Raw genomic sequence first — 16,290 nt, 5'->3', positions numbered from 1 at the left:
GCCCACTGACCTACGTAGTGTAACTAACTAGAGTGCTTGGTTGGTTATCGATACGCTCTCTCTCTCCTCTCTCTCCACTCCACTTCACTTCACTTCACTAGTACTGCACTTCACTCTCTCAACTCTTCTTCTTCTTCGCAATAACTACATACTCTCATCGTCCACCATTCCCTCCTTCAACCCATCTCCTCTGATTCTCATCTCCTCTTTCCCTGTTCCAACCCACTAAGATCCCCGCCCGCTGAGATCCGAGATCCAAACCTGCCCACCATGAATCCGCACCAGCAGAACAAGGTGGACATCAACGTGAGCCACTGCCCACCTCCCTATGTGACATGAATCATCGCTGACCTATGACCCCCAAGTCCCTGAGCCCAGACGAGCAGCGTCTTCTCCGTATGTACGGCAAGATGCCCACCAAGAAAGACCTCCTCCAGAACAAGCTCAAGGTACGCCTCGGACCCCCTTCCCTCCCAGTTACTTTCATTCTAACAACCTGCTCTCGAAATCCAGGAACGCAAATATTTCGACTCGGGCGACTACGCCCTCAGCAAAGCCGGCAAAGCCTCCGACGTGGGCGTCACCAACATCGGGTCGCGCCACCCGGTCCCCGAGAACATCCCCCACCTGACCTCGACCTCGCCGGGCGCCAACAACACTACCGCGGCGGGCGGCAACGGCGGCAGCATCAGTGCGCAAGGGGGCCAGCAGATCCCCGGCAGCATGAGCGGACACCCGGGCTCGGTCGGGTTCCAGAGCCGCAGTCCCGTGAAGGAGGGCAGCTTCCTGCACCGCAAGTCGAGTGCGGGCGAGGGCGAGACCTCCTCCACAGCCCAGGACAAGGATGGCAACGAGCCGAGTGTGAGTCCCCCACCTGCGAGGGAGGGCGTGCCCATCCGCCGGTGATCTGGACGGGTGGAGGGTGTATGGTTTTTCGGTTCAAAAGCCTGGCGCTATGGGATGTGTTTTTTTCTTTGCGTGGAAGGGGTGCACTGCGGGACAGCGCCAGTGGAGGACATTCATTGAGGGAGATGGAAAATCCAGCCTCGATTAGTCGGTTTTTGATCGTCTTCCCCTTACCAGTCCTCTTATCATCATCTGCACTTTTGTTTTCCCATTCTCATGATGTCTCTTCATATCCGGTACTCTTTTCTTCATGTGTTCTGGCTTGGCTTGGCCTTTCCTGTGTTTTCTTCTAGTCAGTTGATATCTTTGTTCTCTCCAACAAAGGAAAATGACCCGGACTTTTGCATTTCTTGATGATCTTGTGTTGATTCTCTTGTCTACTGCCTGCCTGCATGCCAAGTACGTTCTATGGTTATTATGTCAATCATGTTTATACTCTCGAGAGATCACCTTCATTCCATACTTCCCATAAGGGCGAAGAGGCGTTGCGAACTTGTCGGAGACTGCTAGTCTGACTAGATATCTGTCGGGGCTAGAGCCGAGTTCAATTAAGACCCAGCCAGCAAGATGCCAGATGAGAGAAATCCTAAAGAAATTACATCTAGGTCTCTTTATGTACACAGTACAGAAAAAGCGAAACAACGATTCAGATCGCCAGGCAAGCTGCGGTGTAGTGTGGAGCAAAAAAGGGCAGTATTGATTGATTAAAGAGAAGAACCGGACAAATGGGGGTATATGACACAAGAAGGGGATAGCAATGAAAGGAGATGATGGTATCATCGGTCGTGACGTGAGAAAAGGGATGTGGATGGGAGGGTGGCCTTTCCGGGACAAGGGATGACAGGGGAAGAAGGTGGATGTAGGGGAAAGGGTGTGCTACATAAATAGCATGATTATGCCTCGGGAATTGCAGAGCTATATGGGCAGGTGTCGTCTGTTAGGGCTCTAAGGGGGCAAGATATAATCGCACGCAGATGGCATCGGGCAGACGGGGAGGCCAAGGGCAAAGGAGTCGCGGTGCAGTGGCGGGATGGAGAGGCCAGGAGATCATAGCCTGGCGGGTGTTATTGTAGTCCTCTGTCGATCGAGCACTGTGTCTCCATTGACTGCGCGTGAGGACCGGGTCGTGGATGGTGGTATTACTGGTTGCCACGAGAAGGCCGGTTGGGATTTGAGAGAGAAAAGGGGGGAGTTACTGTGCCCGTGGTTTCCAGAGTCGTGTGTCTCTGTCGGAAAACCCAGAGTTGCACAGTTGGAATCCCCCCGGACAAGAAAATGAATCAGTCGGTTTTCCAGTGGCCTGCCAGGCCGTTGTCGAGATCATTGTGCTCCCCGAGCCACAGCTCAACTGCGTAAAGAGCCATCGTGCAAGGCAGATTGATCCAGCGCCACAGATTGCCTCCACCGCCGCCTTGACTACTCCACCATTCACCGCTGCCGCCCATGGCCTGCGAAGCCGATGAGAAATGTTGCATCAGAAGGCTGGTGTACACAGCGATGAGGATGGTCGGTGAGAAATAGCTCAGGAAGCCCAGCACCTGACCAGCCGCATCGTCATCGTCGATCGAGGCCTCCTGCGATAGAGCGCGGGCGCCAGATTCACGGACCGCAGGGATGATGCGCGTTGATGCGTACAATACAAAAAGCCGGTACGCGAGCGAGATCAAAACGGATGGGGTCACGGCGCTGAAGACGGCTGTGATCACGTTGGCCGCCGCGTGGATGATCGATGGCAGCAGAGACAGTGCATGCATGAGCGTGCTGTACGACGCCATGAAAATGGGCGGAAGCGGAGGAAAGTCTCCCGCCTGCGACGGTGACGGGACCTGCTCCACCGGGTGGGATGGTTGGTAGTCCGTGAAGATCTGGTAGATGCAGAGAACGATGTAGGCGAAGAGCAGAGAGCTTTCTACCGGGTTTCCGCGCCCACTGCCTATCCCCCAGGCGCACAGGATGACGGCGCATGTGATTGAAACTCCGATCAAGGCGGCATCGACGTTGGAGATCTCGGGGAATTGCAAAACGCGCCACAGGAAGTAGACAGAGCTAGAAATAATCGTTGCAGAGAGAACTAGTAGACCGATCTGTGAATGGTGAGCTTGTGTGGTGGCTGAAAGTGAAGGGGACAGAAACGTACCATCCAGCTGTCGCTCCGTCCGCCTCGATTCACGAGCCACCGGGTAATCTGCCCGGCAGCCTGGATGACCAGTAGACTGCAGAACCCTTCCGCCAGCTGGAAGACGGGAGTCGACCAGCGCAGCAGTCTGTCCCAGTTACCCAGCGTCACGGTCTCGACCAAGCCATCGCGCCCAAAGAGCCATTCCTGCAGGGAAGAAAACTGTGCGCGGTTCTCACTAAACGTGCGCTCCACCCAACCACCCGAGCTGTCCGCATCGGCTGAAAACCGATTCAGCGACCAAATCAGAAGAATCGGCACGAGGATCCATTGCGTTGAGCGGATGACGACGATCACGGAGGAGCGGAACCACGAGCGCTCGGGGGTGGTGAGCTTCAGCAGGGAGAAGAGGAAGTGGAAGATGGCCAGGGAGAGCGAGAAGGCCAGGCCACATGTCTTTCCGCCCACATCGAAGGCCAGTGGGATGGATGAGACGGTGACGGCGAGGAAGAAGGCCGACGAGCAGACTCGGAAGAGCCACATCGGACCGGGTCGCGCTGGGGAGACGCGACGGAGGGGTGGAACGGGCGCCGCGCAAGGGAGGAGAGATGACAACGACGTGATCGGATGGTCTGTTGGTGGTAGGATTATTCCGGGGAGAGAGATGATGATGATAAAAGAGAAGCAATAGAGAAGAAGAGAAGAGGGGGGCACACGATGGTATTTTTCTTTTTCTCCAATCGAGCTTATCTCTTCACGTGGGTCGGTTGATGCTCATTGGCGAGTGTCGTGGATTTCCCCTGGATGAAAGAGAAAGTGTAGGTATGTAGTTTGCAGGTAACTATAGTGAGTGGCATTCCCAGAGACAGACTGGCGGTCAGCTCAGTTACTCACTCTGCTGGACCATGGTCCACTCGCAGATGCATAGTATCGATGTACTGGTACTTCGGATGACCCGCCAGATTACATAGTGGCCCAAGTACCGATACATCCCCTTCCGGAAGCTTAAAGCTCTGACATCACGTGATTAGCTCCAAGCCCTGCCCTAAGTTGCAACCCCATTCATCCAGCCCAGATCCGAATCCGCCAAGGCAAACGACCTAACTAGTACATGCTGCGCTTGCGACAAGTCTTTAAGATGGCCGAGCAAACTGCAAAGAAGCTCAAGACGGGCTCCCCCTTAATCGGGACACACAAGTGAGGTTGGACCTCGCTATTGACCGGCAATTACTGACAACAGCAGCGGCCATTTCCATGCGGACGAGGCTCTGGCCGTCTATCTGCTGCGCTTGCTACCCTCTTATGCATCCTCGCCGCTCATCCGCACCCGCGACCCCGCCCAGCTGGAAACATGCCACACCGTCGTCGATGTGGGCGGCGTGTACGACCCCGCCAGCAACCGGTATGATCACCACCAGCGGACCTTCACGACCACATTCCCCCAGCACGCCACCAAGCTGTCCTCCGCAGGGCTGGTCTATATGCACTTCGGACGGGCAATCATCGCGCAGCACATGTCCCTGCCGCAGGACCATGCCGATGTCGACCTGCTGTACGAGAAACTGTACACGGACTTCATCGAGGCCATTGATGCCAACGACAACGGCGTGTCCGTATATGACCCCACGGCGGTGGCGGCCGCCCGTCTCGAGAAGCGGTTCAAGGATGGCGGTGTCACCCTGGCCTCGATTGTGAATGACTTGAACAACCCCGACCCGACCAGCCCGCCGGGCGAGCCCCAGGATGAGGATAGCCTGTTCGGCCGGGCGAGCACGCTGATCGGCAATGTGTTCGCGCGGAAGCTGCACCACGCGAGCACGTCGTGGCTCCCGGCCCGCATAACGGTTGGGTCCGCCTATAGCTCGCGACGCGAAGTCCATCCGTCCGGGCGCATTATTGTCTTGCCGCAGGGTGGTGTGCCCTGGAAAGAGCACCTGTACAACTTCGAACAGGAGTCGTCAGGGGATGAAGAGGCCGATCCGACGGCCGAGGTGTTTTACGTTCTATACCCGGAGAACGCGACAGAGGGAGCCAAGTGGCGCGTGCAGTGTGTCTCCGTCTCGGAGAGCAGCTTTGTCTCGCGGAAGCCCCTCCCAGAGGCCTGGCGAGGCGTGCGCGACGAGGATCTGGATGGTGTTATGGCTGCGGAGGCCGAGAAGGCTGGCCAGACTAAGATCCCGGCGGGTGCCGTCTTTGTGCACGCCAGTGGGTTCATAGGTGGGCATCAGACCAGAGAGGGCGCGATGGCCATGGCCGTCCGCAGTCTTGAGCAGTAAAGTGGTAGATTGCACAGGATACGGAGTAAACCAAAAAAAGTTATGGGAATTGGATGGGTTATGAATTTTTTGAATTATATGATATCAAAGATCAAAGCACATTTACGTACTTCATCCCGATTTCCATGGACACGTAACCGGATCTCCTCTATTGAGGTTGACTGTCGCGGAATTCATCGTCTGTACTCCATGGAGGAATGGATTGGTCTAGAGCTGGTTGCGCAGACTCCTTGTTGCGAACTGACCTTCGACAGGCATTCAAACACAGGTGCAGAATATCCTTCTGCAGAAGTGGTCTGGTCCGGTGTCCTCGGGAGAGTATTGAACATAGTCTCGTAGGTTCTCATCCAGTGGCATTTTCAGCGTGGGTCGGAAATTTCGAGGCTTTCGTCTTTGGAATCGAATCCATAGACCAATACAGATCCGTGCGAGTCGAGCTGAAAAGGTTGGTGTTTGCTCTCGCACAAGTAGTTCAGCGGCGCACGTTCAACGAGCTGATATCTTCAATACTGCCGGATCCATCGCCCGAGGCCGACATCTCCTTGGCGTCAACACGAGCGCCAAGCATCTCCTCACGCTCACCCATTGCTCGCTGGATAAGCTTCGCCTTCATGGCAGCACCTTTCAAGCGCTCATCCGCATCGTTGACCGCCTCTTCCGTATTCGACATATCCAACGAAGCAGGGTCGACCAGCTCCAGAAGCGTTTGGAGGTTTCGGGTCAAGCGCGCACTGTGCGCGGGGAGGGTGGGCATTTCTCGGCAGAGGGAGGGATCCAGAATGTCCGATTCGCTGGTCGATTGATCGTGAGAGACTTTGGTCAGTCGCTGAGCCCAGACAAGGGCCTTGCCGTAGAGTCGGCCCATCTCGACAAATTTCTCGAAGCCCTTCTCAACGGCGAAGACGCTGCCTTCAGTGTACCCAGCCTCTGTGCCATCCGCGGCGCCCAGATCATAGCCCTCTTGATAGAACTGCTCCTCGAGATCTAGGAGGCTATCGAGAAGGGACTCCATGGTGGGTGGTTGTGGAGGTGGGAAAACCGACGGGGCGGGTAGCTCTCGTGAGTCCGAGTGACAGCCCACTTTCTTTGATTTTCCTTAACTAAGCCCCTCCATTATTTCTTCCTCTTTCAACACCACCACACCACCACCACTCACTATGGCCGCAACAGACCCCATCCTGCCCAAGGACGGCGAGCGGAATATCCTGATCACTTCGGCCTTGCCCTATGTCAACAATGTGCCACATCTGGGCAATGTCATCGGTTCGGTGCTCAGTGCGGATGTGTTTTCGCGGTATGACTCAAACCCTACCTTCCCTCAATAGCTTCATTGCTGATCCGGTCGCTAGCTACCACAAGGCCTGCGGTCGACGGACCCTGTACATCTGTGGTACGGACGAATATGGCACTGCGACAGAAACCAAGGCGCTAGAGGAAAAGATGTCGCCGGAGGAGCTCTGCGCCAAGTACAATGCCATTCACCAGGAAGTGTACAAGTTCTTCGACATTGGCTTCGACTATTTCGGCCGCACTCCGACACAACAGCACACGGAGATCACGCAGAGCATCTTCATGCGCCTATACGAAAACGGGTGTCTAGCCGAGCAGACCTCCGAACAACCCTTCTGCGAACAGCACGGCTCGTTCCTAGCAGACCGCTACGTGGAAGGAGAATGCCCCCGGTGCCACTACGAAGACGCACGTGGTGATCAATGCGACAAATGTGGCAATCTCATAGATCCGTTTGATCTGATCAAGCCCCGCTGCAAGCTCGACGGGGCAGCTCCGGTTCGCCGTGAGACGAAACACGTCTACCTGCTGCTTGATAAGCTACAGCCGGAGATCGAGAAGTGGGTGCACCCTGCTATCGAAAAGGGTGTTTGGCCCAAGAACTCGCGCGTCATCACCGAGTCCTGGCTCAAGGAGGGGTTGAAGGCCCGTGGGATCACAAGAGATCTGAAGTGGGGTGTGCCTGTCCCGCTGAAGGGCTATGAAACTGGCAAGACGTGAGCTGATTGATTGCTATCTAATGATGGACTCCCTGCTGACACCGATTAGGATCTATGTCTGGTTCGAGGCTTGCATTGGCTATCCGTCTATCACAGCCAACTACACAAAGGATTGGGAGCAGTGGTGGCGTAACCCGGAGAACGTGCAACTGTACCAGTTCCTAGGCAAGGATAACGTGCCATTTCACTCCGTCATTTTCCCCGCTACGCAGCTCGGAACCAAGGACAAGTGGACCATGCTGCATCATCTGAGCGCCACGGAATATCTGAACTACGAAGGCGGGAAGTTTAGCAAGTCCCGCGGTGTTGGTGTATTTGGCACGACTGCGGAGCAGACCGGTGTGCCCCCGGACGTGTGGCGGTACTATTTGCTGAAGAACCGGCCCGAGACTGGGGATACGCAATTTGAGTGGCGCTCGTTTGTGGAAGCCAACAACAGCGAGCTGTTGGCCAAGTACGGCAACCTGGTCAACCGCGTGGTGAAGATTGTGGCTGCCAAGTACGACTCGGTCATCCCCGAATTCACAGTTCCGAACACAGAGGTCTTCAATGACTTCCTCAAGGAGGTGACGGATTTGACCCGCCAGTATATTGGTGAGATGGAAAGCGTGCACCTGCGCGCCGGTGTGCACACGGCTATGAAGATCGCCGAAGCCGGCAATGGTAAGTCGTCTCCCGCGGAACTACTTGTGCCTCGTCCGAGTCATTGACATCTTGCTAGGTCTGATCCAAGCCAATCGGCTCGACAATGCTTTGATTGCCAACGAGCCCGAGCAGGCCGCCGCTGTGGTGGGCACTGTCCTAAACCTGATCTATCTGTTATCTAGCGTGTTTGCGCCGTACATGCCTGCATCATCCAGGTCGATCTTGGAGCAACTCGATGCACCATTCCTACTAATCCCTAGTCTGGAGAGCATTAAGGACGGATGGAAGCCAACGGCGCTCAAGCCGGGTCACAAGATCGGCAAGGCGCAATACCTGTTCTCGCGGATCGATCCGAAGAAGGCAGATGAGTGGCGCGAAATGTTTGGTGGCTCTCAAGCGGATCGAAAGAAGAAGGAAGAGGAAGCCGCCAAACTAGCAGCGAAGAAAGCCGCTAGTAAGGCGAAGAAGAAGGAGAAGAAGGACAAAGGCAAGGGCCCGGCTCCACCTTCGGGTGGCGTCGAGGCGTCCGCGAAGGGCGGTGCCGGTGCTGAGCGTCCGACTGTCGCGACGGAGGTCAACGACGACGAGGCGGTCGAGAAGATCGCCGATGGCGTGTCTCAGGTGACGCTGCCGACGTCGTAGTCGTGGTAGATTTCATCGGGTGTGGGATTCCGGCGCATGATTTGAGTGAATAATGGTTGGGTATCTTTTGGGCATGGCATAGGGGAGAAATAGTTATAGGATGAAGTGTTGTTTCCAATGATATCTAGTCGTTAAATCTCCGGGAGTGCCGATATAGTCCTGCTGGAAATTAGCGTACTTTTAGACTCGATACCTTCGTACCATCGGCGCGGAAGTAGAGCCCACTGCCCCGATTGGTCCGGGGCGTCGGGGGGCGGGACACCCGGGGGAACGGCATCCCTGTAGTTTGGAAACGGGCTGACTGACATCATGCGCAGGATTCAAGAACTATACCGAGGGGGGGCTATAGACATTCACGGTTAGCCAAGATGGGCAGGTAGGATAAGAGGGGCACAAGAAATACCAATCACAGCTGGTGGAGAAATATCCTGGTCCCCGGGGTTTAACCGGGGGGTGAAGGTTTTTTAGGGAGATGTTGGGTTGCTGTGCTGGACGGGCTACACAGCCCGTTCCGGGAGCGGTTAGGCGGGAAATAAGCCAGGGAGGGGGGGAGTCGGTGAACACTTCACGATGCAAAACTTGGACCGGAGATCAAGTTGGGGGTGCTCGTGACCGATTCTCCAGCAAACACTGGAGATTAAGGAAGATTATGATGATGATAACCATGGAAGAGGTGGAATTAAAGATCTATAAAAGGGGACCAGTATCCGAAGAATGGATCTAGTTCTCGTTTCTTCTGCACAGAGCCAGAAACAGAAGTACCTTATCTGCCACCATCTCGCTTCCGTCTTCCATCTTACTACACACCCAGTATGGACCAATCCAAGAAGGACACCAACCAGGACCTCAACCCCGAACCGAAAAACCTGGAGGACATTCAAGCCTACCAGAGGAAATGGGATGAGCTCATCAAAGACACCGATAGGCAGATTAAGCAGATCCGAGGTATGTAATAGAACTATTTATCTGTCATATGCAGGGTGCGCACTGACAGGTGAATGAACGGCTATGTAGAAAACGAACGCCAGGCGGCCCTGCAGCAGGCGCAGCAGCAGCAACAGCAACAGCAGAAGGGATCTCGATAGCGGACTTCATTTATTACATGATGATTGAACTAGAGTTGGAGTTACTGGGATTTTAGGGATGATTATTGTTTCATTGCATCGTTACAGGAGACCGGGGAATCGGAACCGGGAGAGACAGTTTTATGGAATACACTAGGAATTGACGGGGATTATTCTTGATCGTCCACTTGTTCGTATCGGAGGGGCCTGAACGGGTTATCTCGAAAAGGGGCCAACTGTTTGTCACCACCATCCCGCTAGTAGTCAACTACTCCTACTATACTACGAGCAAGTGGAGTCGGTATCCCTTGCTTTTACTAGAGCATGTCATCATGAAAGTCGGTCAACAACACGAGTCAGTCCAATCAGAGCCGCTCCCACCCTTCCTTGCTCACATTGAATCGACACTAACAAACTCACAGCGAGTATGACGATGATGGGTCCCTCCCACTCCGGGCCACCGTCCAGAATGCCACCGTCCTGCTGAGCGGGGCGCTTCTCGCGGCCCTCGCGGCGCTCGTGATATGGCAAGTGTCCCAGCTGCGCCTCCCAGGCCTGGTCTTACCCCGTCCGCTGGACACTGGCCTGCGCCGGGCGACCGCCATTCTATCCTGGTGCAGCCGGCAATGGTTTATCGGCTCACTAGTCACCTCGCTGGTCATGCAGATGATCATCCTGCCGTGGTTTGAGCAGTGGATGGCGGGCAATAACAACCAGCATGCCCCTGGGTCTCGCGCCCCGGCGTTGACATGGAATAATAACAACGAGGGACCGGCTAAATGGACTGTTGCGGTGGATGATCCCGAGGCCCTGTTTTTGACTCTGGCGGCGATACTGGGACCCGATGGAGTGACGATGAGTAAACTCGAGTCGGCCATGGCTGAGCATACGAAAACAACCACGACAACAACAACAACGGGGTGAGGGAAGAAAGAGCAGGGATTATTTTGCCATAGACAAATATAACAAGCGGATATACTATTGAGCAACAATGCGTTTGTCTTGCCGGTAGCTATCTAGCAGTGTCAGTATAGTTGAGTTTGTTATGCTCTGTCTAGCTCCTGCCTCAGGCATCAACAGCTTCCAATTCCCCCACATCGCACTTACTCACTTTCCCTCACCAACAATCCTCCCAAACGACCATCATGTCCGCCGAACCGGAAAACCCGTCCCCCGCTGAATTGGCCGCCCGTGAGCGTGAAGAGCAAGACCGCAAAGCCCGCGAAGCCGCCGAGCAGGCGCAGCTGCCGTACAAATGGACGCAGTCCATCCGCGACGTGGACCTGACCGCCCCGATCCCCGCCAACATCAAGGGCCGCGATATGGAGGTGGTGTTGACCAAGAGCAAGATCCGCGTGGCGATCAAGGGGCAGGAGGCGATCATCGAGGTGCGTCCTGGCAATCAGTAATTCTACGCGACGGTGGAATGGAAATGCTGAGTCTCAATGATTCTTAGGGCGACTTCCCCCACCCGGTCGTCGTTGACGAATCCTCCTGGACGCTGGAGACCACGCCGACCCCGCCGGGCAAGGAAGTCAATATCCATCTAGACAAGGTGAACAAGATGGAATGGTGGCCGCACGTCGTGACGACCGCCCCGAAGATCGATGTCAGCAAGATCACGCCAGAGAACTCGAGCTTGGGCGATTTGGACGGCGAGACCAGGGCGATGGTCGAGAAGATGATGTATGATCAGCGGCAGAAGGAGACGGGCGGGATGACGAGTGATGAGCAGAAGAAGATGGATCTCCTCAAGAAGTTTCAGGCGGATCATCCTGGTAGGCGCTCTTTTGTTCTTGGTCCAATATGGGTCCGGTTTACTAACTGTGTACAGAGATGGATTTTTCGAACGCCAAGATGGGTTAGGATAGATACCAGAACCGAGTGTATGAAGTATGAATCATGTGCATTAGGCGTTCTGAATGAATCATTGTCCATAAAACATCTATCATGAGCTTAATCGTACCTCCCCCGATGATGACTGATGCTGGGCCGAATACGAGAGTTGCCGTTCTGGTCTCGCCATTCTCCACCTGGACCGCGCCCCTAGGCTACATCTTCATCAACATGTCACAGCCATGAAACAACAGGGCTGAATTTGACACTGCCTCAGCACCGTCTGCTGAGCCACAGGCTGACGGGCAACTACCAACTGGGATCAAGCCTACAGAGGTCCCTTAATTCCGGCTATATTCCCAGGTTGTCCATCCCGCACAGCAGCGCGGTACATTATCCACATCCGGCATTATGCAAGGACAGCAAAGCGTATTCCGAGTCCAGAACTATAAAGCGCGAAAAGTCCCGACAGAAGACCCCAGCGAACGCAGCTACCACGCTCGTCGACCACATCGCAAGTCTCGAGCTGGCTGTTCGAATTGTAAGCAACGGCGAGTCAAGGTAGGCAACTTGTCTCTTTTCTTTTCTTATCTTTTTCGAAAAAGCCCATAGCCAATTGACTGGCCCAGTGTGACGAAACAAAACCCTATTGTGTGAAATGCCAAAAACATGGCGTCGAGTGCGACTACACCGGCGAACCCAGGCGCCCACCGAATAAACAAAACATCATCACCAGATTCATCGAACATGACCCTCAACTAATCTCCATTGACCGCCTGGCATCGTCCATGTCTCTGCTCCTGGTCGCAGAGCGGATGAATGACCTGCTCTCACTCCCAACGGCCAAACCGCTGACAGGCGCCTCGGAAAGGTTGGGTAGTGTCGCAGCTTTACAGCATTTCCACAATGCCACAGCATCCACCATCAGCGCCCCAGACGCAGTGACAGACATGATGCTGACCAAAATGACAAAGCTTGCCTTCGAGGTCAGATCCTCCGTTATTATGCATACAAAGCATCAAATAACTGATCATTCCTAGACTCCGTTTCTCATGCATGCCATCATAGCAGTGGCAACGACGCACATCTGCCAGATATCGCACGACAATAGCGGATACCGCGTGGCGGAAGCGTTTCACTGGCAACAAGCTGTAACCCAATACTCGAAGGAGGTCGCCACCTGCATCACGCAGGCCAACATGGACAAGCTCTACCCAGCCTGCATGCTTATCACCGTTCAGTCGTTTACATTAAAGGAGTACAACCCGCGAGAATCATTCGTCTTCAGCGACGATCCCACCTCTCTGAACTGGTTGTTCCTCCAAGGCGGAATGCGGTACCTCCTGGAACGGACAAACCAGTGGCTGCCGCAGAGTATGTGGTTCTCGCATTTCATGCAAGTGCGCGACGACCCCTCGTTTGATTTTGACGACTCCCGGCCGGGACGAGTTGGTCTGGATCCTGATCTCGCAGATCTCTGCGGGATCACCGAGGCGTCCACCCTAGCCAATAACCCATATTTATGGCCGCTTCGCATGCTGATGCAATTTCTTCCGCTCGAACAAAAACCCCCATGTTTCAGGAAATACTTCAATTGGGTCGGCAGACTGGAGCCTGAATACCAGCAGTGTTTACTGCAGAAAGAAACCCCCGCGATGATTCTTCTGGCGTGGTGGCTGGCGCTGATGTGCTGTACTAATCTGTGGTGGCTCGATGCGCGCGTTCGGTCGGAGTGTACTGCTATCTGTATGCGACTGGAGGATAGTGATGATCCGCTGGTGCTACGCTTATTGGAGTTCCCGGCTGAGCAGTGCGGATATATTCTTCGACATGTGCAGGAGCAGACATGTATTGAATTAGAGGCGGATCTCACTCTGCCCTAAGCTGGGATATACACAACTATTCATGAAATGAAAAACGGGCCTGCGTCCGTCCCGCTCTGACTTGCTCTTCCTCCCTTCCTTGCTCCGCGTCTACGGAATGGTCTCTACTCTTACGGGAGGTCGGCTGGCATTGTAGTTAGCGTATGATCATAACTAACTCCAAAACTGATACATGCGACCATAGGGTGTGGAGAACAGGACTTCCCGTCCGCTCAGCCGTACTTAAGCCGCCTATTGTGCAAGGCCAATTCTCAAAGCGCCCTCGATACCGCTGCCGTCCTAAAACAGCGGATGCAATGGGTCCTAGGGTGAGTGTGGGTGATATAGGTGAGAAGTCCGAGGACCGGGGTGATGGACGTGAGAACGGGGTGAGAGGAGCTGATCCCCCTCCACTTAGAAGATAAATTTACACACCAGGGCCCCTTAATCGCTTCATCAATTCTCTACCGATCCCACAGTCACGATGTCTACCGAGTTAAAGATCTAGAAAGCTCTTGAAGAGCGCATTGCACGTGCCGCGTCACGTGGATTCACACAAGAGTACTAGGAAGAGCGGGAACATAGGGACAATACCATTTCCCACCGTGCACTTACACTAGCGACACTTCAAAAATATGAAGAAGCGGCTTTAAACTAGGCTCTATCAGTGTATAGTCAGCGGAAATCGACCATGCTCTCTAACATTAACCAGATAGAGACTGTCCCGCAACGAAGCAGCAGACGCGAATTTCTCTAAAGATGACCCCGATCCCACGCCCTAACAACTTAAACTCTTCGCGGAATTCGTTATTACATCGCCAGAATCACTTCAACTAAAAGACCGCGTGTCATAAGTTTACTAGTTTCACATCGAAATGAGAGCGCGAAACTTCGAGGTCTCTTCTAGAGGAACTCAAAAACGATGTCCTTAATATAAAACCCCGCGCTCTTCCCTTCCGGTGGATGGCTTCTTACGTATCTCTAGTTTATCCGGAACGAACTAACGCCGAAGTATAGTCTGTGCACGAAGCCTAGAGAGCGATATATGGTGACGGCAAAGGATATAGATATACTCTAGAGGCACCTCTTCATAGACGGCTGCCACAACTATAAGCACAAGAGAGCGAGAGTACAGACTAGGAGCTCTCTTTCTATCTTTGCCGGATCTGGTGTAAGAGCTAGTGTAAGGGTCGAGTCAAGTGCTTATAGCAATAATAACGAATGCCTATACTATAGGGTTTGCCTTGTCTTGCTTCGATCACCCTATGACTATTATTAAGCTAATAAGCTCTCGCTAGCATATTAAATTCTAGGTTAAACGGACCAGAGATAGTGGTGGCTTAAAGCGATAGGTAATAATTGTTTCCGAGTTTCTAAAGGGATTCCGTTATCGTGATAATGCGACCTCGTAAGTCTTAGGATCGCTTGTACTTTTCTAAATTCTATGCTTATAAGATGACTGAAGACCTACGAACTGGTTTAATAAACATCCTATCCTAAGGATAAGTTTTGTATTCTAGGCCATCCTTCACGGTGTTGCCGACGGTGCCTTTAAAGGCTATGATATCGTAGAGCAAGTTCTTGCCACGAAACCTCCTAAAGGCAGAGAGTTATTAATATTTAACTAGAATGAGAATGTGAAAAATCTTGCGTTCTTTAGGATGATTACTCCCGAAGGGCCTCATGCGAGCAAAGGCTTGACCTTTGGTTCGTTGCGTCATAACTTCGCGAGCTTGGCTGAACGAGCCTGCTTCCGAACGGGTATATAGGATCCGAGGAGGTGTCGCAAATAAAATTGACCATAAGTTATCCTAGTAGGGAAGGAGGTCTATTATACTAACATCTTATCAGCTAAGGCATCCGAAGCGACTCGTGGGCAGGCATTAGACCACTAGAACCACGATACCTATATTAAATACTAGTCTTCCCTTAAAGCATTAGATATCTAAGCTATATACTATGATTTAGAATCTGACTTCGAATGCCGAGATATAGAACTAAGCATGGCGCACTATCGAGACGTGAACGCCCCTCAAAAACTAGACGTAGCTACTCTCGCGTAATTTAAAGCTAAAGACGACATCATCGCGATAAACGACAGAATCCACAATCTAACCTAGGAGATCGACGGCAAACCTAAGGATTATAATGAGCTTATACTTAAAAGGTCTCTGCTCTATAACTAGAAAGCCAAACGATTACGCGCGAGGAGATCGGACTTTATTAAAAGGTGGTGGGAAGCATCATACGAGGAATATCTCTCTAGAAACGATTTCCTCGAGCGCGACACAACTCCTCTTTTCGAGATTTTCGAGAAGTATCTACTAGAACGCGCCCGGCTCCGAGTAAACTTATTTAAGAAAACGACTTTAGATAGCGAGACTAGTCGACGGTGCTTAAACGATATAGTCATGCTTTGTAAATCTACAGAGCGGACCGTATATTACCCCGGAATGTCACCTAAAGATGGAAGTTGCCTAACATGCTCAAAGGTTATGTCTGAGTGAGTACACTGCTCTAAATAATACTATAGGCGGTGCTAACTCAAGAAAGAATCCCACTATAGGGAAAGGCAAAGCACATTTTGCAATGCCGGAGATCTTTAAATGGCGCTCCCTATCAACAGCGGTACAGAAACAACAAACGCGCACATCGACGAGTACAGCGCGAGTCCCTCTAGTTCTGCTATCTCTGTGCTCAGTTTTTTCATGACGAGAATTCCTAGATTCAACACTGCTAATGCCACCTAAGTGACTTACATCCACGGTGTGGGATTTTGACATTCAGGTATACCCTCCTCGCACCAGGCTTTTGTCAGTTCTGCTTAGGCGACGCGAACAAAAAACGCAGACGAGAGATTTGAGCAGTGGTTAAACAAAGCGACCCTTCTGAACCACATTGACGTGCATCTGGGACCATTGCGATCATTGACCG

General features: G+C 53.0%; 12 protein-coding genes across 12 annotated transcripts; 10 read left to right on the top strand and 2 right to left on the bottom strand.

The window, feature by feature from the left end:
- Positions 1–270: 270 nt before the first annotated feature.
- Positions 271–906, top strand: N7474_010172 (endosulfine family protein; the record flags this gene model as incomplete). Its single annotated transcript, XM_057201582.1, has 3 exons — positions 271–306; positions 366–449; positions 514–906. 3 exons carry the CDS (start codon positions 271–273, stop codon positions 904–906), a joined length of 513 nt encoding a protein of 170 aa, XP_057049569.1.
- A 1,280-nt stretch (positions 907–2,186) lies between these two features.
- Positions 2,187–3,565, bottom strand: N7474_010171 (ICE2 family protein; the record flags this gene model as incomplete). The annotated part of the gene is made up of 2 exons (XM_057201581.1): positions 2,187–2,990; positions 3,044–3,565. The coding sequence occupies 2 exons, from the start codon at positions 3,563–3,565 to the stop codon at positions 2,187–2,189; spliced, it is 1,326 nt and encodes a 441-aa protein (XP_057049568.1).
- Positions 3,566–4,133: 568 nt separating this feature from the next.
- On the top strand, positions 4,134–5,298 carry N7474_010170 (MYG1 family protein; the record flags this gene model as incomplete). The annotated part of the gene is made up of 2 exons (XM_057201580.1): positions 4,134–4,219; positions 4,266–5,298. The coding sequence occupies 2 exons, from the start codon at positions 4,134–4,136 to the stop codon at positions 5,296–5,298; spliced, it is 1,119 nt and encodes a 372-aa protein (XP_057049567.1).
- Positions 5,299–5,770: 472 nt separating this feature from the next.
- On the bottom strand, positions 5,771–6,310 carry N7474_010169 (Yae1 family protein; the record flags this gene model as incomplete). The annotated part of the gene is made up of 1 exon (XM_057201579.1): positions 5,771–6,310. One exon carries the CDS (start codon positions 6,308–6,310, stop codon positions 5,771–5,773), a length of 540 nt encoding a protein of 179 aa, XP_057049566.1.
- A 145-nt stretch (positions 6,311–6,455) lies between these two features.
- On the top strand, positions 6,456–8,594 carry N7474_010168 (methionine--tRNA ligase MES1; the record flags this gene model as incomplete). The annotated part of the gene is made up of 4 exons (XM_057201578.1): positions 6,456–6,592; positions 6,648–7,304; positions 7,357–7,970; positions 8,029–8,594. The coding sequence occupies 4 exons, from the start codon at positions 6,456–6,458 to the stop codon at positions 8,592–8,594; spliced, it is 1,974 nt and encodes a 657-aa protein (XP_057049565.1).
- Positions 8,595–9,406: 812 nt separating this feature from the next.
- N7474_010167 (uncharacterized protein) lies at positions 9,407–9,679 on the top strand (the record flags this gene model as incomplete). Its single annotated transcript, XM_057201577.1, has 2 exons — positions 9,407–9,539; positions 9,609–9,679. 2 exons carry the CDS (start codon positions 9,407–9,409, stop codon positions 9,677–9,679), a joined length of 204 nt encoding a protein of 67 aa, XP_057049564.1.
- A 311-nt stretch (positions 9,680–9,990) lies between these two features.
- Positions 9,991–10,582, top strand: N7474_010166 (uncharacterized protein; the record flags this gene model as incomplete). The annotated part of the gene is made up of 2 exons (XM_057201576.1): positions 9,991–10,013; positions 10,081–10,582. 2 exons carry the CDS (start codon positions 9,991–9,993, stop codon positions 10,580–10,582), a joined length of 525 nt encoding a protein of 174 aa, XP_057049563.1.
- Positions 10,583–10,803: 221 nt separating this feature from the next.
- Positions 10,804–12,059, top strand: N7474_010165 (NudC domain-containing protein; the record flags this gene model as incomplete). The annotated part of the gene is made up of 3 exons (XM_057201575.1): positions 10,804–11,046; positions 11,115–11,416; positions 11,735–12,059. The coding sequence occupies 3 exons, from the start codon at positions 10,804–10,806 to the stop codon at positions 12,057–12,059; spliced, it is 870 nt and encodes a 289-aa protein (XP_057049562.1).
- A 487-nt stretch (positions 12,060–12,546) lies between these two features.
- On the top strand, positions 12,547–13,377 carry N7474_010164 (uncharacterized protein; the record flags this gene model as incomplete). The annotated part of the gene is made up of 1 exon (XM_057201574.1): positions 12,547–13,377. One exon carries the CDS (start codon positions 12,547–12,549, stop codon positions 13,375–13,377), a length of 831 nt encoding a protein of 276 aa, XP_057049561.1.
- Positions 13,378–13,520: 143 nt separating this feature from the next.
- On the top strand, positions 13,521–14,984 carry N7474_010163 (uncharacterized protein; the record flags this gene model as incomplete). Its single annotated transcript, XM_057201573.1, has 2 exons — positions 13,521–13,685; positions 14,877–14,984. 2 exons carry the CDS (start codon positions 13,521–13,523, stop codon positions 14,982–14,984), a joined length of 273 nt encoding a protein of 90 aa, XP_057049560.1.
- A 33-nt stretch (positions 14,985–15,017) lies between these two features.
- Positions 15,018–15,251, top strand: N7474_010162 (uncharacterized protein; the record flags this gene model as incomplete). The annotated part of the gene is made up of 2 exons (XM_057201572.1): positions 15,018–15,117; positions 15,172–15,251. 2 exons carry the CDS (start codon positions 15,018–15,020, stop codon positions 15,249–15,251), a joined length of 180 nt encoding a protein of 59 aa, XP_057049559.1.
- A 108-nt stretch (positions 15,252–15,359) lies between these two features.
- N7474_010161 (uncharacterized protein) lies at positions 15,360–15,863 on the top strand (the record flags this gene model as incomplete). Its single annotated transcript, XM_057201571.1, has 2 exons — positions 15,360–15,401; positions 15,543–15,863. 2 exons carry the CDS (start codon positions 15,360–15,362, stop codon positions 15,861–15,863), a joined length of 363 nt encoding a protein of 120 aa, XP_057049558.1.
- Between the last annotated feature and the right edge of the window lie 427 nt (positions 15,864–16,290).

Source organism: Penicillium riverlandense, assembly GCF_028828495.1.
Source record: "Penicillium riverlandense strain IBT 135883 chromosome Unknown utg000008l_segment0_segment0, whole genome shotgun sequence".
Taxonomy (NCBI): domain Eukaryota; kingdom Fungi; phylum Ascomycota; class Eurotiomycetes; order Eurotiales; family Aspergillaceae; genus Penicillium; species Penicillium riverlandense.
Note: the sequence above shows the minus strand (reverse complement) of the source record. Positions and strands in the feature narration are given on the sequence as shown.